Here is a 22,171-nt window from a genome sequence, read left to right as displayed (position 1 = left end):
ATTTTTATTTTATTTTTTTATTAGTTTCTGCTTTATAACAAAGTGAATCAGTCATACATATACATCTGTTCCCACATCCCTTCCCTCAGGCATCTCCCTCCCTCCCACCCTCCCCATCCCACCCCTCCAGGCGGTCACAAAGCACCGAGCTGATCTCCCTGTGCTCTGCGGCTGCTTCCCACTATCTACCTTACGTTTGGTAGTGTATATATGTCCATGCCTCTCTTTCGCTTTGTCACAACTTACCCTTCCCCCTCCCCATATCCTCAAGTCCATTCTCAAGTAGGTCTGTGTCTTTATTCCTGTTTTACCCCTAGGTTATTCATGACATTTTTTAAAATTCCATATATATGTGTTAGCATACGGTATTTGTCTTTCTCTTTCTGACTTACTTCACGGTGTATGACAGACTCTAGGTCTATCCACCTCATTACAAATAGCTCAGTTTTGTTTCTTTTTATGGCTGAGTAATATTCCATTGTATATATGTGCCACATCTTTATCCATTCATCCGATGATGGACACTTAGGTTGCTTCCATCTCCGGGCTATTGTGAATAGAGCTGCAATGAACATTTTGGTACATGCCTCTTTTTGAATTATGGTTTTCTCAGGGTATATGCCTAGTAGTGGGATTGCTGGGTCATATGGTAGTTCGAGTTTTAGTCTTTTAAGGAACCTCCATACTGTTCTCCATAGTGGCTGTACCAATTCACATTCCCACCAGCAGTGCAAGAGTGTTCCCTTTTCTCCACACCCTCTCCAGCATTTATTGTTTCTAGATTTCTTGATGATGGCCATTCTGACTGGTGTGAGATGATATCTCATTGTAGTTTTGATTTGCATTTCTCTAATGATTAATGATGCTGAGCATTCTTTCATGTGTTTGTTGGCAGTCTGTATATCTTCTTTGGAGAAATGCCTATTTAAGTCTTCTGCCCATTTTTGGATTGGGTTGTTTGTTTTTTTGCTATTGAGCTGCATGAGCTGTTTTTAAATTTTGGAGATTAATCCTTTGTCAGTTGCTTCATTTGCAAATATTTTCTCCCATTCTGAGGGTTGTCTTTTGGTCTTGTTTATGGTTTCCTTTGCTGTGCAAAAGCTTTGAAGTTTCATTAAGTCCCATTTGTTTATCTTTGTTTTTATTTCCATTTCTCTAGGAGGTGGGTCCAAAAGGATCTTGCTGTGATTTATGTCATAGAGTGTTCTGCCTATGTTTTCCTCTAAGAGTTTGATAGCTTCTGGCCTTACATTTAGGTCTTTAATCCATTTTGAGCTTATTTTTGTGTATGGTGTCAGGGAATGATCTAATCTCATACTTTTACATGTCCCTGTCCAGTTTTCCCAGCACCACTTATTGAAGAGGCTGTCCTTTCTCCACTGTACATTCCTGCCTCCTTGATCAAAGATAAGTTGACCATATGGGTGTGGGTTTATCTCTGGGCTTTCTATCCTGTTCCATTGATCTATCTTTCTGTTTTTGTGCCAGTAAAACACTGTCTTGCTTACTATAGCTTTGTAGTGTAGTCTGAAGTCAGGGAGCCTGATTCCTCCAGCTCCGTTTTTCGTTCTCAAGATTGCTTTGGCTATTCGGAGTCTTTTGTTTTTCCAAACAAAGTTTGAATTTTTTTGTTCTAGTTCTGTGAAAAATGCCAGTGGTAGTTTGATAGGGATTGCATTGAACCTGTAGATTGCTTTGGGTAGTAGAGTCATTTTCACAATATCGATTCTTCCAATCCAGGAGCATGGTATATCTCCCCATCTATTTGTATCATCTTTAATTTCTTTCATCAGTGTCTTATAATTTTCTGCATACAGGTCTTTTGTCTCCTTAGGTAGGTTTATTCCTAGGTATTTTATTCCTTTTGTTGCAATGGTAAATGGGGGTGTTTTCTTGATTTCACTTTCAGATTCTTCATCATTAGTGTACAGGAATGCCAGAGATTTCTGTGCATTAATTTTGTATCCTGCTACTTTTCCAAATTCATTGATTAGCTCTAGTAGTTTTCTGGTAGCATCTTTAGGATTCTCTATGTATAGTATCATGTCATCTGCAAACAGTGACAGCTTTACTTCTTCTTTTCCAATTTGGATTCCTTTTATTTCCTTTTCTTCTCTGATTGCTGTTTCTAAAACTTCCAAAACTAAGGTGAATAAGAGTGGTGAGAGTGGGCCACCTTGTCTTGTTCCTGATCTTAGTGGAAATGGTTTCAGTTTTTCACCATTGAGGACAATGTTGGCTGTGGGATTGTCATTTATGGCCTTTATTATCTTGAGGAAAGTTCCCTCTATGCCTACTTTCTGCAGGGTTTTTATCATAAATGGGTGTTGAATTTTGTCGAAAGCTTTCTCTGCATCTATTGAGATGATCATATGGTTTTTCTCCTTCAATTTGTTAACATGGTGTATCACATTGATTGATTTGCGTATATTGAAGAATCCTTGCATTCCTGGCATAAACCCCACTTGAGCATGGTGTATGATCCTTTTAATGTGCTGTTGGATTCTGTTTGCTAGTATTTGGTTGAGGATTTTTGCATCTATGTTCATCAGTGATATTGGCCTGTAGTTTTCTTTCTTTGTGACATCCTTGCCTGGTTTTGGTATCAAGGTGATGGTGGCCTCGTAGAATGAGTTTGGGAGTGCTTCTCCCTCTGCTATATTTTGGAAGAGTTTGAGAAGGATAGGTGTTAGCTCTTCTCTAAATGTCTGATAGAATTCGCCTGTGAAGCCATCTGGTCCTGGGCTTCTGTTTGTTGGAAGATTTTTAATCACAGTTTCCATTTCAGTGCTTGTGATTGGTCTATTCATATTTTCTATTTCTTCCTGATTCAGTCTTGGCAGGTTGTGCATTTCTAAGAATTTGTCCATTTCTTCCAGGTTGTCCATTTTCTTGGCATAGAGTTTCTTGTAGTAATCTCTCATGATCTTCTATATTTCTGCAGTGTGAGTTGTTATTGAGTCAAAGTATTAAAAGCGTGCTGGAGAAAGTCGGACAGCAACTTTCACAAATAAGCCAACTGCGCAGTTAACACCTCTTCTTCCCTCGTGAACAGTTTTATTCATTTTTAAGAATCATGCAGCAGTCCATAAATATTGCATCCTTGACGTCCCCACTGTAGTGTGCCCATGAGTGTACTCCAGGGAGTGAGGGGTACACAGATGGCACAACAGTACACACATACTTACACACACTAGGTGTGCAGATCCTAAAGCACAGTGAGCAAGCAGCATGCCAAGGTCAGGTGAACAGGACAAAAACCCTCCCCAGGTGAGATGGCTTAACGTGTGTGGATCCGTGCCCAGGAGACGCCCCAGCGTTGGCATGGCCTCTGGTAGGATGGGACTGGGGAGGAGAAGGAAAAAGGGCTCTGTGAGAAGGCTGGGATCACCACACCACCCGGAAGTGAGCTCATAGGTGAGCTCCGACTTGAGTGTGGCAGGAAGGAACCCCAGGCCTCCGGTTAGTCTGTGTCCTTGTGTGAGAAACCAGGCCCCGTCATATTCTCTGTGGGTCAACTGCTAACAACATGACCATCTCCAGATGATGACTGGGGCGGCTGTCCTGTTCCCCGACCAGGCTCTGTGCCCTGTTCCCTGATCCCAGCCCTTTTGGATGGGATATTTCTGCTCGCCAAAGAGCTAAATGAGGGCAAAGAGGTGCGGGGATGGGGGAGAGAGCAGGAACTGTCTGAGAAACAGGAGTGAAGGGCCACTTCTCACCCAGGTATGTCTTGGTTATGGAACCAAGGCCTTGAGGAATCTCTCTGAGCCTCTTCCTGGGAGAAGACAGACCCTCCAGAAAGGGTGAAGACAATGGCTTCCTCTTAGGGTTCCTGGCCACTGTGGCGACTGTTTACCTACATCTCCTTCATCTCAGGTAACACCACACTCTGAATACTACCTGCCGGGAGAGGAGGTGGATCTGTATGCCACCACCCCAGGCTCAGGGAGAGTCCCCTTCCCTAGTGCTTCTGGGGCTCAGATTTCAAGGAAATCAGGAAGTGTGGTTATTGCTGGAATCATCAATATGAAAGGGTCTGTAAGAATGTTTCGGGGAAAGAAAGGACATTAACAGGGGTCTGAAACAGCAGAGCCCACTGCAGGATTTCAGAGCGGGTGGACACCGGAACTCAAGGCAGAAGCTGAGATTTGGCTTGGCTCATGTAGTGTCTGTCAGGACCACAGGCCTCCGCCTGCCCACCCCCAGGGCAGGATGTGAACCACAACCACCAGGCAGTGAGGGTCACCACGCACCTGACGGCACAAGGCAGCCACACAGGAGGTGCAAAAGATCCCCCGGCACTGGGCTCTCTTTGAGGCCTTGGGAAGGACCCTGAAAAGTTCCTCTAGGGCAACAATTCCAACTACTAATTCAGGCCATCATGGTGGGCATAGCCTAGGGCTCTGTCACATCTCAGCCTCACAAACTGTTGGATCCCACTTTGCTTCTCAATCTCATGCTCCACTAACTAACCACCTCTTCCAAAAGCCAGCAGACAATGCATCTATCAGAGAGCTATGAGGAATCCATTGATAACACTAGTGTTGAGAGACGAACAGCCAACAGCTTACGGTCTTGCTGTTTCAGACTGTTATTTATATGCCTACACTGGACTGGGGTGGGGTGGACATGTGATTTGAACAATATCTCTAAATCTCTGATGAGCCTATGGAAGGCAGTACCTCCGGCTCCCCCCATCAGGCTCAGCTGATCTGGAGGACAGGGGAGGAAAACCGGTGGGATGGGGAGCCTCCCAGACCACCACTGACCCCAGCTCAGCCCTTCCCCCAACCTCCTTTGGGGTTCCTGGGCACCAAATGAGAACCACCGGTCCACCCCTCTCTCAGCTTCTTTCTTCAACTCTTTCAGAAAAGCGGGGTGGAGACGGGGGCAGCAGGGGTAAGAATGCCACCTGACAGGGCGGTAGTGATGAAACATGATAATATACGACAGTCCCTAACAAGTGCCTGGTACATAGAGGGGGTCAAAAATGCCTTTGCAGTGTCACCTTAGGATGGAGCCCCAGGCCTTCCTGAGTGCACCTGATCATAAAGAACTCCCCGGTAGGTCATCATGTAACTGAGGGGTTCTCAGATTCAAGGCCTCCTTCCTAAGCAGACACACGAGGCATAGCCTCTGCTACCAGAAGCAAGAACTGTTTTCCCAACCAACCTTCTGGTGGTTGCCACTGCTTCTTGTCCTTGAGAGAGGAGCTCCTAATGCATTTTGAGGGAAACCCCACTTACAGTGCAATATGGCTTTCCCTTCTCACAGGAGTCATCCCCCAACGCCACCCCAATCTGCAGGTCTCAGATTGGTTATGATGTCCCAGAGACTAGAAAATGCCAGATGGGTGTTTGTAATGAAGTCACCCAAACTCTTGAGTCTTCTTGGTCTACCTCCTAAGGAGAAAAAAAAAAAAGATACAAAAGAAATAACCAGTCTGTAGACCACAGCTCCACCTGAAGATCAAGATACAGTGGAAACATTCCAGAGACTCTCTGCAAAGGGTCTCGTGAGCTGCAGTTCGAGTGGCTTTATCCCACAAGGAGAAAAGAGGTTTCCAGTCCCTTCTGAGAGGGGAAGGATCACGGTTGCGGAAGAAGATGAGTCTGGGAGAAGGGTCAGGTGCCCTCAGCATCCAGCTTTCACGTGGGTCTAAAAAGTCTCCGTGTGCCTGGCTGAGGATGCCCAGGAGGTCAGTGGTGCCATGAGGCCAGGATGGGATGTGAGAACGGGAGGAGAGCCCTGGTACAGGGGCTAAGGCTCTCAGATGGCCAAAGGATCCCACACGCAGAGCCTGTTCTCGGGGTCCTCCAGGCTGCCAGAAGATGGGCGTCTGCGCTGCGTGTTCCGACGACTGACCACGTTGTCGTCAGCCTGCCAGGCACCTGAGAAGAGGAAAGGAAGGTTACCGGACCTTTGGTTTGGTGCAGATGGTGTCTCTGGCAGGACAGTCCGGGAGTTTGGCACGAAAGCTGGCAAGATGCACATTAGCTGGAACTCCCACAGGGTGCAAACCACAGCACGTGAAACTTGGGAGCAGTGGCGTCCACTGGGCGAGGGACAGTCATGGCCACTGTGGCCCACTGATGGAGGGACATGCAGGATGGTCCTTGTTTTGTGAGCTTGCCGTAGGATCCACCTTTGTATCTTTATTTGGTCTTGAAGTTTGCCTAAGTGTTACAGCGGACCAGGAAAAGAAACTGAGTCTGGCTGAGACTTTCACGAGAGCAGGAGGAGGTGAAGGGGAGGGAGAAGAGTGTGTTAATTTGGGCTCAGAGTTAGTGTTTGCTGTGGGGGCCAGGGTGGGGCAGGAAGGGACTGGCTGCCCAGCAGGGTGCCAGGGACCAAATGGCATGGCAGAGAACAGAGTGACAGCTGTTCCTCTCCTTCTGCACCCGAACAGCCCACCGAGAGTTGCTATCAGCTGGTGCCACCAACCCCAGGAGACATTAGCTCCAGAGCTTTGGGGTCCCCCGGGTACCATCCACGAAACTCATCATCTTCCCCCCTTGTCCTGCAGTTCCTGCACGAGAAGCACCCGCTGCCCATGCTGGAAACCCACTCTTGGTGCTTCTCTCTCCTTCATGCTCTGTATCCAATCCATCCTGACCTCCTGCTTGTTCAAGCTCTAGTAAGGTCTAAATCTGTAGTCAGAAAACCGGGATACAGCCCCAGCTTGTAACGTACTGACTGTGTGACCTTGGGCAGGTCATTGTACTTGGAGCCCTGGTTTTCCCATCCATCAGATGGGAGACAAGTACTTACACCCCAGGGATGCCGTGAGACTAAGCGAGGTGACATGGAAGAGTGGTGAGCAGGGCGCCTGACTCACAGAATGTGCGCGAAAACCATCCGCCCCCCAGGCCTTGTTCAGGCTACACTCATCTCCCCCAAGTCGTCCTCCCAGCCCACAGAATGACTCCATCTGATTCAGTCCCCCCAGTGCAGCGAGATGCCCCTTCTGAAGGGAGAGGATGAAGCCCTAACCCCCTGAGTTGGGGGAAAGCCTTCCATTCTCTGGCCGAGGACTGCTGAGCTGCCTCTTCCAGCACCTGCCCCCAGAAGGCCCCCCCTGAAGCCAGATGGGGTCCAGCGTGCTCCGAAGTGCTCCCCCACTGGCCCGTACCACCACCCCATTTCTCATGCTGTGTGGAAATTGCTGGATCCTCCAGCACACGGTGATCTCCTCCAGGGCAGAGCCGAGAGCCATGCCCTTCAGAGGGCTCAGTTCGTGGACGGAGCCGGCTGACCCTGGAGGGTGGGCGTGAGGCTCACTGTGTCACATTTGAGGGAGGCCACTCACAAATGTCTGGCGTCAGCTTCAGTTTAGGCCAGCCCAAGACACGAAACCCTTTAATGGCAGAAACACTAGGATTCAGCGGGTATAAATTGTGTATACCCATAAATGTCCTGGTGTGCTAATCCGCCCTAAGGCTCTAATAATAGTCTTGTGGAGGTGGACCCCAGGGGAAGGGGAGTGAGTGGGACAGGAAATGTTTAGGTATCTCTCACAGCCAGATGGAATGCGGGGATCTGTACTCCCTGGGGGTACCGGAGTCCGGCACATGGGTCCACAGTGCTTTTCCCCTCTAAGGGTGACAGGATGCAGAGCAGGCAAGATTGCGCTTTTAAGTTAGGAACCCCCAGATGAAATAAGTTGTTCCTTCATTTTATATAATTTGGTAGATCTCATACTTATTCCTCTGTGTTTAATGGGCAGGACTCCGGAACTGTGGCTGTTTGGTAGGAACGACCAAAAGCAAATGGTAAACAGGAGAGAAGACACACACACACACACACACACACACACACACAAAGTCAAATCAAAACACTGCCGCAGCCTCGCCGCCACCACCACTGGCTGCCAGGCTGCCTGGCTCTGAATTCTTGAGTCCTTGCTACAAACACCACCGGTCCAGATTCTGAGCCAGGGCTGAAAACTGGCTCCTTCTGAAACAGCCTGAAGACTCAGACCTGAAGTCTCTGATCTCCCCAGCTTCTTGGTACAGTCGGTGGTGCTCTTTCCTCTAAAAAGGCTTCTGCCAGACCCTCGGCGAAACCCTGCTGCTCCGTGCATCCTGGATGCGGAAGGTAAGCCTGGAAGGCGCAGGAGGACTTCCTGAGCGAGTGCTACCATTCTGTCCAGCCCTCAGCCAGAAAAGGGAGCCTGGAGATTCAAAATCCTTCCCGGGAGGTAGAGAAAGGTGGTTCCCACTTAATTCCCTCCTCAGGCTCAGAAACGGGGGAGTGAAGAGACCTCTAGAGGCAGATTTGGGGAGCACATCTAGGGGGATTCCACACACCTCTTTCCTGCCTCTACCCAGCCACTAATTAAATTTAAGATCTGTAACAGTTCCACCATCTTGTAGAGTTTCTCTCCAAGAAAAGAGAAAGTTAATTCCGATTTTTCCTTAGTATCTGCGAAGCATAACCCTTCCTAGTGGCGTCTTAGTCTTGGGTTATTTCAGGTCTCCATAAGTACTTTTCTTTGTTTTGTTTTTGGCTGTGCAGTGGCTTGGAGGATTTTAGTTCTCCGACCAGGGATTGAACCAGGCCACTGAAGTGAAAGTGCTGAGTCCTAACCTCTGGACTGCCAGGGAATTCCCTCCATAAGTACTTTTAGATTTCATCGGTATGCCCACTCCTGTCCAATGCCATCATTTAAAAACATCTGTATCGGGCTTCCCTGATGGCGCAGTGGTTGAGAGTCTCCCTGCCGATGCAGAGGACAAGGGTTTGTGCCCTGGTCCGGGAAAATCCCAAATGCCACGGAGCGGCTGGGCCCGTGAGCCATGGCCGCTGAGCCTGCGCGTCCGGAGCCTGTGCTCCGCAACGGGAGAGGCCACAACAGTGGGAGGCACGTGTACCACAAAAAACAAAACAAAACAAAACAAAAACATTTGTATTTCCACTAATAAACTCAAATTATCTTTGCTTTTTCCCATCACACCACCCAGAGCCTTTTCACAGAATTGCCACTGGTCCCCTGGCCACTATCCTGACGCCTGTGTGATACTCCATCAGGTTCCTTGGGGCCCCGTCTACCTAGCATGGCCTCGCGATTATAGTCAGCTCATCACCTACAATGGTCAACTCAGATTTCCTCCCTTTGAGAACCTTGCAGAACAATCTCAGAACATACCATCGCCCCCCCACCTTGGTCTCGGGGCCAAAGAAGACCCAGAGGCTTCTTAGCGGAAGAGGTGCTGGAATGACACAGGTGCTTTCTCAACATCACTCCCACAAGGGTGATGAGAGCAGCGAGGATGGGGACCTGAGCCATCCTTGCCGCGAGCTGGGGCTCCTGGCAGAGCACCTGTGGGCCTGGGGAGGGTGGACCATGGGGTGCTCCCCGGGCTCCCTCCTTGTGGGCGCTCCGTGAGGCGAGTGGCATCCGTGTGGGAAGGGAAACAGTGTGGAGAGGGAGACCAAGTGCCTGAGAAGCTGTCCTGATGGCCAAGCCAGCCTGAGGCACCTCAGTCATAGGAAGGAACTTTGAACTTACAGCTGAGCGTGGTGAGATCTGTTGACTCCATGGGACCTACCACAGTGGATGCTCCTGTCATTAACCTGACATTAACCTGACAGATTCTTCCAGAGAGTTCCCCAGCTCTTTACTACCAGTGTGACGCTAACGGCAGAACCCGAGAAACATTTTACCAAGAGAGCAGATGCACTTTCCTTCTCTCGTAAGAGCCCTTGAGACCTCAGGGTGAGGCTACGATGCGACCCTCAACTCCCTCTCCCGGCAGGCGCCACTGTCATTCGGTTTCATGTCTGGCCTGAACGGTGAAGCCAGTTTAATCTGAGAATGGCTGGCTCCCGAGATCACCGTAAAGAAGCCCAGGCATTGTTTTCCTTCCAGGCCTCGCTCTCCTGCCGCAATCCCAGAGTGGAATAAACATCCACCAGCAGGTTGGCCCGAAGGAGTTAGGGAGAGGAGGAAGCACAAGGCCTGGGGTCAGTTTCCACCAGCATGGGCGGCTAAAACAATTCCCAGGAGCTCTCTCTGCCAAACACGGGGGTTGGTGGGGAGCCACTGCGGGGAGGCAGGAGCCTAGATTCCTCTCTTGAAGCCCAGTGAGCGGCTGGCCGGCACAGCTGCCACAGACTCAGGGCGGAGTGAGGGCAGAGATGGCATCTTCCCCAACTAGTGACCAAAACGAATCCTGCCTGTAACCTTTGCCACCGAAGCATCCCCGCTTTTGTGGAACAGGGATTAATCTAGTCTCACAGATATTTATTTTTCCTGGAAAATTTCAGCATATTAAATACAGGCTCTTGCCAGTTAGGAACGGAAGCCTCAGCGAGGGCCCCTCGGATGTGCGTGCGCCCAGCAAGCTTGGGGTTGGGTGTGGGTGAACATGAACTTTCACACGAAGTCTGGGTAACCTAAATGAGTTTCAAAATAAACAAACTGGACAGACAGACGTACATTTGGCAAAAAGACATGAGAAACAAATGGACAGACAGAAGCCAGGTAAAGAGTGGGAAGGCAGGAAGTGAAGTGTACCCTGGACCTCAGCCACTCTGGCCCAAGCCTGGCTGGGTCAACGCTAAGTGGGAAGGGACCGGAGAGCCCCTGGGAAGGCTGTGGGAGGCGTCTCTGGGGATTACGGCTTCCTCCACCACAAGCCTGCATGGGGCCAGAGGGGTGAGTACATGGGTCTTCTGCAAGCTGATGGAGAGTGGCAACCACAGGAGTTTGTGTCCCTCCAGCACCTGTAACCACGTTGCCAAGAGAGTAAAGCAATGGACCCATGACGGGACCTGGCTGTCCTGAAGCTTAAACATGTCCAGGGCATGTTTAAGAGATTACAGACCACGCAACATGAAGGCAGTCTCTGCTGTGAACCAAGGAGGGGCAATTTGGACCTAGTCCACCAGGCAAGACGTGGCTTTAGAGCCATGGTTGGTGAAGCCCTTGGTGAGCATGGAGCAGAGAGACATCAGTGCCCAGAGTGTGACTGACAGGTGGGCTCCTCCTGAGAACTCATCCCGGATTCAGTTTAGTGTCATGAGAAGGAATAAGGGGCACGTTGATGGCCCTGATTGAATTTATAGACTTAGGGCTCCAGGGAGAAGAGTCACCCTCGACCCCTGATCGTTCCTTTGGGATCCAAATCTAGGGAGCACAAGGCAACTGGTGGTAGCCCAGGGCTCACTGGGTCACAGAGCTAGTCTATAAAATGCTGGCTTTGAAATTCCTCTCTGATCCTAACTAAACACTCTCCTCTGAGTGGCTACAGGTTCCCTTTTCAAGGGCTCAGGCTCTCTTTCCAAGACCTTATCACAGACGCCGTGTCTGCCTTAAACTGCCTGTTGATGGAAACAAGACCAGGCCCCCTGCCATGGGATCTGCAAGATCATGATGGAGGGGGCACGGTCAGGTCAAATCGGAAGGCTTTGGAGGTATTTTTGTGCCTTTCTCCATGCCCAAATAGATTCGCTTAGAGCAGAGTCGCTCTTTGCCCAAGGACTCTCCCAAGGCTGCCTCACTTCCTTTCAGCAACTGGCTCCCAGCACCTTAGCAAAGCCCATGCCTTCTTGCAGGAACTGCAGGGCAGGAGATGGGTGTCCCAGGGTGAGAGCAGGGGTGCGAGCAGGGGAGCGTCTCCCACCAAGTTCATGTTCAGCAGACTGCCACTCACCGGGTAAGCAGACCGCAGAGCACAGCTTATTGTCCAGTGCTTTCATGCTGGCGATGTCAAAGTCATTGTTATTGTCACACTCCATACCTAGAAATGCGAGTGTCCTCTGGCCTGTAACGGAGTTAAGGCAGTTAGAGAGGACCTGGCTGTGTTTTTCTCTGCTTTGCTGTCCTTAAAATAAAAATCTTAAGGATGGAGACAAAAAACATCAAATCATATGTTAAAAAAAAGACAATAATTAAGTGGGGAGAGAGGACAATAAAGGAAACTGCGTGGGTACGTTTGTGTTCTCGCTCTGTTCTGCTCTGTTTCCTTAACTGGCCCCTTTCCAGCCTTCGTTCCAGGGAAATCAGACCCTGGGGAGGTCTGTGGGATTCGGACACGCAGACCCGGGCCCAGAGCAGAGCCTAAGCCAGGCTGGAAGAGCTAGGAGAGCCACGGGGGAAGTGACCCCGGGCTCAGGCCTGTGTCTGTCGGTGCACGTGAGGTGTGTTTATGACCACAAGGCTCTGCGAAATGACTAATACATAAAATGGCAATTAAAGCTCTTTGGTCCCGTAATTTTGCACCTCAAATCAAAGAATCGCATTGCTTGCAAAATTATGATTTATTTTCTTTGAGACTTAATTTTCTATTCTGAAGATGTTTTAAGGGGCTGACCAGAAACCTACAGTCGTGTAAGATGGGAAGGGGACAATTTTAGATGTTATTTTTTCAAGCCCCCCACCCGGTTTTTTTTCCTTGGTGAAAGGGAGAGGAAGAAACATACATCTACTGTGTACAGCATGTCAGGTGGAAACCACATATGGAATGTCAGGCGGAAACCACGTACTGCCCTGTGCCTTTTAGAAGCAAATATTCTACTGGGGACGACAATCACAATGGAGAACTCAGAGCCTTGCGCCCTGAAGACATCAACCGAGGAGAGGTAGCGCCCAACCCCGGCTTGGTTGGCGTGCGCGTGCGGCAGAGGCACAGCCTGGGCGACCACCCCTCCTCCGGCACTACTTGGCCAGGAGAGAGTGGTCATGTGCACATGCGCACCCCCTGCACACCACACAACCCCCCAAGCAACTGCCATGGCCAAAGCAGAAGCGACTAGCATGACATCTGCATCCAGGCTGGGATCCAGGTTTGCTCTGGAGGTTGCCCTTCTGTGGAGGCACCTCAGAGGAGCAGACGGAAGAGACACCGGTTCCTGGGACGCCTGGTCCTACAATCCCAGGTGGGATTCCCAGCTCGCCTACCCTCCCCCCCCCGCCACTTCCTTGCTCTATATGTAGGTCGCTCCTTCGCTTCTCGGCTTACTAGAAACCAAATTCTTCCGACTGAAGATATGATTGACCTTATTTACAAAACAGAAATAGAGTCACAGGTGTAGAAAACAAACTTATGGTTATGGCGGGGGGCAAGGGAGGGGAGGGATAAATTGGGAGATTGGGATTGACATATACACACTACTATATATAAAATAGATAACTAATAAGGACCTGCTGTAGAGCACAGGGGACTCTACTCACTAGCCTGTAATGGCCTATATGGGCAAAGAATCTAAAAACAGAGTGGATATATGTATATGTATAATTGATTCACGTTGCTGTACAGCAGAAACTAACACAACATTGTAAACCAACTCTTCCAATTTAAAAAAATATATCTACTTGAGGCCTGAATGATGGTAAAGAGACTCGTTCCAATAGCCTACAAACACTAGTGTACGCTGAGCTGCTAACGTCTCTTCACCTCACCTTTGCTGTGCCGCCAGGGCTGTGATCCTTCTGCTACTGTAACATCAGCCGTTTTCTTCACTAAAGCAGGAAAACCTACTGCCTAACAGTCGGTTCCCCCAAGGGGAGGAAGCTGTTCTCCTGCTGCAGCTGAACTTTGGGGCTGCTAGAGCAGTTCTGTGAGACTCAGCTGAGAAGCTGAAGCAGGAAGGAAGGTGATGGCAGTTGCCCAAGAAGCTTCAGGATCTACTCAACGTAGATGGAGAACTCCATGTATCTTCTGCAGCCTTGGCTCAGAGGCCCAGAAAGAGCCAGGAAGGCTGCTGAGGTCCTCAGATACCCTGCTTGCTTTGATATTCCATCAAGAAGACAACCTTTCCCCAAAGCCACACCCTTGAGCAGTGCCACCAAGTCACACCAGTGCCCCTTTCTCTACCCTTCAGAGAATACCCGGGAGAGAAATATAATAAAAGGGAGCAAAAGACCAGGTCTTTTACCATCTTCTTGTGTGGGTGATCCGTCCTCTTCTTCTAGAACCTCATTTCCCTAGGACAGAAGGAAGGCACTGTGAGTCCATAAAGCAGTGAAATGAGTCTACTGATTGTCAGAAGACAGAACTAACCACCCTCATGGTATCCATACATTTCCTGTCCGTGTGAGATGGCTGGGAGGCCCAGCAGAGGCAGATTTTGCTTGGCGAGGCAGGATCGGCCCGTAGGGACCAGGTCTGAGGCACGTTCCAGAGGGACCAGGTCTGAGGCACCTTACAGAGGGACCCTGGGACTGTCAGGAATAACCTTGGTTATAGTTTAGCTCACACTGTTTCTCTCAGGTGGAAATCAAAGTTGTCAAATGAAAAAGCAAACCGTGAGATCATAAAACTTTCAGGAACCCTTTAGGATCCCCAATCCCATCCAGATACTCCTTTGAGAACATCTGGCTCAAGAGAAAGTTGTAGAGTCCCCACTGGGAGCTGGGCATTCCATATACTTCAGGCACACCTCCGTCAGAGCACTGCTCACGCTGAGTTATAACTCTGATTCCTCCATCAGATGGAGCTCCGGGATGGGTGGGATGGGTGGATTGGGGGTGTGGGCAGGCAAAAGCCATGTCACTCGGTCTTTGTGTCCCCCAGTGCCAGGAAGATGTGAGATGCCTGTGCCAGGTAAATACTAAGTGAATTGGAGGACAAACACCCTCTCAAGGGTCTGGCCTGGAAGACTTCCCTCTGGAACTCACCCCACGCCTATTACGCTGAGACCAGCGCCCTCTGCTAACCGGACAGTCCCTCTGCTCTGCACCCTGCCTCTAACAGATCCAAGTGCACCACCTTGGAAGGCTTCTTCCAGAAGAGCCCCCATCCTATTTGCATCCTGTGCCAGCGCCGGCAGTCCCTCTGACCGGGGAGGGGCACCAGCGTCCACCTTGCTCTTACCTCTGCATCCTGCTCTTCAGCGGTGGCGACGAGGCCCGCAAAGTTGCAGTCTGGAGACGCCGCTGGCGTCACCTGCAAAGGAGCAACAAAAGTCAAGGTGCAGATGCCACCGGCTCTCCTACCCAGCTCGCCTGGCAGCAAGCGCAAACCAAGTCCTCAGGACAGAAGTGGTGCCACATGGAAGATCACATCTGAGGGAGTCTTTGATTCAACAACCCGGTACCGTGTTTTCCAGGGCTCCCCTCCCGAGCACTGGGGGGCTTTGCCGATCTCCCTGGCAGGCCCTGGACTGAGCTCCTTGGGACTCGAGTACAGAGCAGAGCAGAGCGGCGAGGGCGATCCCATGCTCCTCTCTTACGTCTCCTTCTTCTGAGGGGGTCCTGCTGGCGGCCCGGGGCCAGGGGAGAGCCTCCCCGTCCTCTTCCGTGCCAGGGGCGATGTAGGAGCCGGACATGGAGGAGACGGTGTCGGTGCTGACCTGGGAGGACACCATGGACATGACCTTCCTTCTTCAAGTCTGGGTCCCCAGTATGTTGAGGGGGGCAGAGGCGGGGAGAAGAGTGTTTCCTGCCCTCAGCTCAGCTCTTCAGGAGGCCTGGCACATTTGCTTCAGGCCAGCATGGAATCCCATCCCGGGGGCCTTCCCGTCACTGGAGCTGGGGGTGGCCTGTCCCGTGGGCAGACGGCGAGGGTCCCCAAACACTGAGTTCCTGAACATTGCCCCTCATCCCTTTCCTGGCCCGCGATACATGGGGGAGGGAGGATAGGGAAGAGGTGGAAAGTGAGGAGACAGAAAGCTAGCTTCTTGCTTTGGGAAGGGACTGTACCACACCTGAGGGTGAAGTGGCTGAAGGGCTTCTCACCTCAAAAGTGGAGATCAAAGGAAATGCGAAACCTGCCCAGAGAGCTTGAGTCATGGGCTCAAAGCCACACAGGGCAAAAGAGAAAGGACAACTCAGTGCAACATGGGGTCCTGGATTGGGATGTTGGAATGGAGAGGAGCATTCCTGGGGTGATCTGCAAGACGTGAAGGGGGTCTGCGGTTACATGGGATTACCAGGTCAGTGTTCATTTCCTGATTGTGATGGTGGTACTGGGATTATGGAGGTGTGTCCTTGTTCTAAGGAAACACACACTAAAGTATCTAGTGCTAATGGGGCAGCCTGTCTGCAACTTACTGTTAAGGGCGCAAAATATATATTGACTGGGATTACATCGAATCTCTAAATAAATACGGAGTCACTGAACGTTTTTTCAAAAAGCCACCCAGCCAAGGGCCGGGGCAGGGATGAATAGGAGGGACAGGATCCACTCACGCTTCCCGCCTCCTCCACCGCCAACCCCCAAACGCTGCCTGCTGAAAGGGTGTGTGAAGCCCTGTGTTCTGGCCGCTTCGGAGCCCCCTCTTAGCTTTGGCTGCTCGTTGGCAGCATCCATGGACCCTTAAAAGTGCCAGTGTTTGGGTCCCAGCCCCAGAGACGCTAGTCCCAAGCATAGGGATTTTCAGGAGCTCCTGGGGATTCTTCCTGGCAGCCAGAAGCTTCTTCAGCCTTTTCTTACCTGGCAGGCAGTTCTGCCAGCCCCTGACCTTGCCCCTCTTCCCCCAGCATGGGCCCAGGCAGAGGGTGAGGAGGGGGGACAGTGACCGGCCCCACCTGTCAATCCAGGATGTACCCCTTTTGGCGGGGGCTGGAGGCTGAGCCTGGGGACCAGTGGAGAGGCTGGAGCCCCCATGTTCCCCCAGTGCTGGGGAGCGTGGGCAGGAAGGCCGGAGGGTGGTGGGGAGAGGGAGGGAGTCGTTGCTTAGGGGGTGAAGGGAGTCTCAGAGGGAGGTTGGGGCAGCCTCCTCAGCAAGCGGTGGGAAGGGGATGGGCTGCCTCCTGAGCTCTGTAAGGCCCCAACCCGCCTGGCCCTGCAGTGTGCGCACCCTTCGAAAATATTTTGAGTAATTAGCAAGGGAAAGCAGCAAGTTGGCGGGGGAATGCCAGGTTGTCCTGGAGCCAGCCTCCAGTGCAAGGAAAGAAAGGGGCCTCAGGAGAAAGGGGCCCGTGGAGGCTGGGCAGGATTGTGTAGGACAGTGCCCGTTTGTGTGTGTGTGTGTGTGTGTCTGTGCGCACGTGCACGTGAGTGCTGGGGGAAGGGGCTGTGCACCACAAGGGCGTGCTGGCGGGGCCAGGTGCAGGCTCGGGGGAGAGATGGGTTCCAGGCAAAGCTGGGGTGAGGGGGTGGAAAGGTGCCTGCTGAGTGTCACATATTTGCTGTGCCTCAGTTTCCCCATCAGAACTCTGGTACGTTGATTCCTCACAGGCTGGAGCTGTAGGGTCTAGGCACCCCGTCTTCCGTCTGCCCTGATGGCCTCCCTCAGCCCCAACCTGCATTGGAGGGAAGGCCCTGGGCGGGGTGAATGAACCCCAGGGTGGCAAGTGGGGCCCCAGGGGCTGGGGCCCTCTGACCTCACACCCTGTCCCTTCAGGAAGGGACCAAGGGAGGGAGGAGCTGGAGACAGGCCCAGGCGAGGACCGCAGGTGAGTCTGGGCAGGCCCTCAACTTGGGCGAGGTGGGGAACGTGAGCCGAGCCCTGGGCAAGAACGGCCTTTGTGAGTGAGTCCCCAGGGCCAGGGAGGGGGCTGTGCCTCCTTTGCCGCCTGCTCCTCGGGGCTGTGGGTACAGTCTCCCCATTGCACATAGAGAGGTGCCGAGGCCCTGGCTGCAGGGGACCCCCGAGGGCCGCCTCTCAGCCCCTTTCTCTCTGGGCACCCAGAGATCCTGAGGAGTGCATCAGGGGACACTCTGCAGGCCTTTGGTGCCCCCCATCTTCCTCCCAGCCATTCCCCCTTGGGCCGTGGCCTCCCCAAAACTGGCCCATGCTTTTCCCCAGAGAAAGTTGCAAGCAGGTCCATTTTGAGACTTTTTAAAACTTTAGTTTTAAAAATGTTTTTATTGTAAATCACTTTCTATGAAAAAGGTTAAATTGCCCGATGGGTTAGGAGAGTGGATGTGGGATGCAGCCCAGGGCGTTTATGGTGGAGCAAGACACTCCCCTGCAGGAGTGCAAGCAAGGGCACGGGGCCATCCCCCCATTCCTGGTCCCAGTGGTTCTAGCAAGCACTGCGTCCCTCCCAGTTAAGCCTCAGCTCTAGCTACACTCACTACATTAGTCTGTCTGTCCCCTTTCCCTGTGCAGCTTGGCTGCCCCAGCCCCTAACCCCCAGATCCCCATCTCCCCGCTGCTCTCAGCCTCAAGTTGGGCTCAAAGATTAGGGACACATACCCTCTGCCCCACCTCTAGGGATGAAGCCAGAAGATCCCAGAGGCCTTAGAAAATCTCCTGGCTCCACCCGGCACCCCGGCCTCCTTTCTGTCTCCTCTCTCTTCCCCCCTCCGCCTAGCTCCTCCTCACAGACTGCCGGGAGAGGCCTCTTGGGTGTTCATTTGCAGTCACCTAATCAGCATTGGTTGTACCTGGGAACTTGCTCTGGATAGAGACCTGGGGAGGAGAGCAGGAGAGAGAGAAGCTTGGAAGCTAAGGTGTTCTGGGGCGGGCCCTGTACTGATGTTTCCAGCTTGGCCAGGGCCCCTCCAAGCCGCAGCTCTCATAGTGCAGAGGGCCCTTAGCGTGTCTCTGGGGCAGGGAAGAAGTGGATCAATGAAACACTGTGTGTATGGAGGGCTGGGGAGCGGAGGCAGCAATTTGGGTCCTGGGCCCCAATTCTCAGCCTGCTGGACTAGAATCTGAGGATGGCCAGGGCTGGGGGCCGTGTGGCCTGGTGGGGTGAGCTGGCCCAGCCCCTGCCTGGGCGGTAGGGTGTCCATGGGCCTGCACTGGCGGGGAGGGGGGCAGTCTGGGCCCAGACTTCGGTGCTGTCTGGAGGTGGGGAGGGCCTGGCTTCTTACAAGAAGGCGCCCAGGCTGGCCCAGTCATGCAGGTCAGAGGCCAGTGTGGCATCCCCGGCCTCAAAGAGGGGCTCGGGGGGCAGGGAGCTACGGGTGCTCTCGTCCCAGGGGTGCTCCAGGAAGGATGTGGCCAGGAAGGTCTCATCAAAGTCCAGGCTGTCGGTAGCCTGCTCCGCTGGAGGCCCCCAGGTAACAGGGCAGTCGATGTGGTGGCCATGGATGGTGAGGTCCACGTCCCCGTGTGAGGCAGGGCTCAGCGGCGGGATCAGCTCCGAGGTCTCCAGCGTGCCCAGCTCCCCGTCCAGCGTGCCAGCGTCCAAGATGGCCTCCCAGTCAAAGTTGCCCTTGAGGGGTTCCAGCTCACCCTGCTCCTCCTGGGTCAGCAGCAGGGGGCTGGAGGGCCGCGGGACCTTGGCCTCCTGCTTGGGCAGCGGCTGTTGACGCTTGCGCCCCAGCCTGCCCTCGCCTGCACCCCAGCCCGCCTCCCCAGTGGCCTCCTCGAACTCCCGCAGCAGCTGCTGGGCCTCGGTGCTCACGGTCAGTGGCCTGGCCCATGGGGCGGCGCTGGGTTCTGGCGCGGCCTGGCGGGCAAAGGCCGGGTGGATGTGGACTGGGGGCAGCCGCTGCTTCTTCAAGGCCCCACTCAGCAGCCGCTCAGCGTACTGGGGGTCGATGCGCCAGAAGCCCCCCTTGCCTGGCTCGTCCTTCTCCCGAGGCATCTTGATGAAGCCCTTCTTCAGGGACAGGTTGTGGCGGATGGAGTTCTGGACACAGGGAGGTAGGAGAGAAGGAAGACAGCTGGGAGAGTGGGTGGGGTCAGTGATGGGGGGCTCCTAGCGCCACTGCCAGTCCCACCACCACCTTCTCTCCGATGGGGGCAGGGGAGACAGAGGCGCTGCTCCGAGCGGGAGGCTCTGGGACACCAGCCACGGGGCACCAGGAGCTGGGAGTGCTGTCGGGGGCTTTTGTTCCCTTTGGCCAGGATATCTGCCTGCTCAGTCATCGGAGCCCTGAGCCGCAGGGTGGCTCTCAGTGCCAGCCTGTCCTGCCCTCCCTCCCTTACCCCGCTGCTTGCGGCCTCTGGTCAAAGGCCTTGGCTCCCCCAGGTCCTGGACGGCCATCTCCCTCTGCCTGGGCCTGGCTGGCCTTCTCTGTTTGTGAAATGAGTGAGTGGGTGTGAGGGTGTGTGTGGGGGGGGATGAAGTGTGGGAGGATCTGATGACTTTCCTTGTTTCTAGAGCCGGCTGCTGGCCTGGGCCCTCACCCACCATGTCCCCCTCCTCCCACCCCAGGCTCTGAGGCCTCAGTTGATTATTACCCAGCCAAGAGCATAGCGCTCATTCCTGGGGCCTCTCAGGCTTGGGGTAGGGTGGGGGGTGGTGGAGGGTCTCTGCTTTCTCACCAAGGTTACAAATGGTACCTGCCCCAGGGTCAGGGCCCAAGCAATCGTGGAATAGCTGTGATTACAGGAACTCTGATCCTGTGACCTGTGCCACAGGGAAGGATCTGTGCATCCTCAGGGTCTCTGTCCCCAAGTAGCCCCTGATCCTGATGGTCGAAGAGGCTCAGGGCAGCGTGTGCCCAGCCTGAATCACCATCCTGCCTTGTTCAGGCCTGGGTGCACAGTCCAAACCACGCTGGGGCACAGGGGTCTGGGGCCTGGTGGGTGGGGCCGGCAGGTGAGTAGTGCCCCCTGGCAAGACTGGGAGGTTTACATGGTGGTCTGGGCCCCTTGGCTGCTCTGTGCCAGGTTCCGGAGACTTGGAACATGAAGCCAGTGTGGGAGGAAAGAGCCCCTGTGGAAAGCACGTGGCTGAGGTAATTGTCCCCCCAGGGAGGTTGATGAGAAGAGGGGGAGGAGTGTAGGCAGGAAACTAGGGAGGGCTTGGGGTGGGGGCTGGCACAGCAGCTTTCGGAAGGCCCCGTAGCCCTTCCACTGGGACACCGATGGCCTTCACACCCCGCAGCACGCCCCTCTCCCCTCCCAGAGCCCCTCCAGCCAACTGAAAGCAGGCGGGATGCAGAGTCTGGCAGGAACGATGCTCTGCCTCCAGTCAGGCCCTGACAAACTGACCTTGAGGAGGGTAGTGTCGAGGAATTGCAGGACTTGGGACAAAAATGTGTCCCTCAGTCCATCAACCTACCCTGGGGGGCTGTGTCCACGCATAGTTCAGCCCTGGTCTTTGGGCTGAGCCTGCCGGACGAGTGACAAGTTCTTTCCCCTTGAACCTCTATGTCGGCACCCCTGCAGCCCTCTGAACATCCTCCCTCCTCCGTCTCTGAAGTCAAAGGGGCAGCAGTCCAAGCACTGGGCTCCCTTGAGGTCCTTCCTGGACGGCCTTCCTCTCTCGGGGCCCTGGCCGTACCGCGCCTACTTGGCCTGCGGATCTGGGATGTGAGTCCAGTCCGCGAGGGCATGGGGAGGGAGGGAGGGAGTGCCTCCCTACCTGCCAGGTGGGATCAGCGTGGCGGAAGTAACAGAAGTTGTCCGTGATCCACTTGTAGATGGCCGACAGGGTGATCTTGGTGGCCTTGCTGGCCTGCATGGCCATGCAGATGAGCGTGGCATACGAGTAGGGCGGCTTCACGTGCGGGTTGGTGGCGTAGTCCACGTCGTCGGGAGGCGAGGCCTGCAGCCCCGAGGGGGCGCTCCGCGGCGTGCAGGAGGACGTGGGCTTGCCGGGTGTGTGCGGCTGCCCCAGGCAGGCGGGGTCCGCCGCCAGGGGAGACCCCGGCTCGGCCGAGCCTGCCAGCTCGTGGGAGCCGTGGGGGTCGGTGTCCCCCGAAGGCAGGGCGGGGAGCTCGGCGTTGAGAATGGAGAATTCCTGCAGCCACTGCAGGCTGGTCAGGCTGTCATTCAGGGCGTTGGACTCCTCCAGGCCGCCTTCCGGTCCGGCCTCCTCCGCTGCCCCTGCTCCCGAGACGCGTAGCCAGCTCTCCGCCATATCTGCGGGGACTCTCCGAGGGGGCTGTCAACATCCACGAGCCGAGCCGAGGGTGGCCGCCGAGCTCTCCGGCCCGCTGACTCCCGCGGCTTCAGTTACGCAGCCTCCCGGAAGCGGGCTTCCATCCCGCGATCCGGGGGTAGCCTCCTCCAAACGGAATGTGGTGCCTGCGGGGACCAGAGCGGGAACTGAGCCCTCTTTCCCCACCCCCGAGGGGAGAGTGTGGGCGAGGGGGGAGGCTCTTACTAAAATCCTTCCTGCAGCCGGGGAGGATCTTTTACTGCCGACGTCTGGGAAACAGAAGGTGTGCCCGGGGCTCCGACCCACACGGGGTTCGCCTCGCTCTTTTCCTCTTGGATCTTTTAGAGGAGACTTAATTAGCCCAACGAGGGAATAGTGTAGGGGCATGCGAGGCCACCCCTTTCTCCCTCAAAGCGGGGAATTAACCCCCCTCTCTCCGTCCACAACCAATGGAAATGGGGCGAGAGAGTCCAGGAGGGCAGTACGACG

The 22,171-nt window shown here is 53.8% G+C and overlaps 1 protein-coding gene across 1 annotated transcript; it reads right to left on the bottom strand.

Annotated features, from left to right (window-relative positions):
- Positions 1–18,564: 18,564 nt before the first annotated feature.
- Positions 18,565–21,661, bottom strand: LOC309793828 (forkhead box protein J1-like; the record flags this gene model as incomplete). The annotated part of the gene is made up of 2 exons (XM_082604608.1): positions 18,565–19,480; positions 21,164–21,661. The coding sequence occupies 2 exons, from the start codon at positions 21,659–21,661 to the stop codon at positions 18,713–18,715; spliced, it is 1,266 nt and encodes a 421-aa protein (XP_082460734.1). The 3' UTR covers positions 18,565–18,712.
- Between the last annotated feature and the right edge of the window lie 510 nt (positions 21,662–22,171).

The sequence above is a fragment of the Mesoplodon mirus genome, assembly GCF_964341445.2.
Source record: "Mesoplodon mirus genome assembly, chromosome: 18".
NCBI classification, from domain to species: domain Eukaryota; kingdom Metazoa; phylum Chordata; class Mammalia; order Artiodactyla; family Ziphiidae; genus Mesoplodon; species Mesoplodon mirus.
Note: the sequence above shows the minus strand (reverse complement) of the source record. Positions and strands in the feature narration are given on the sequence as shown.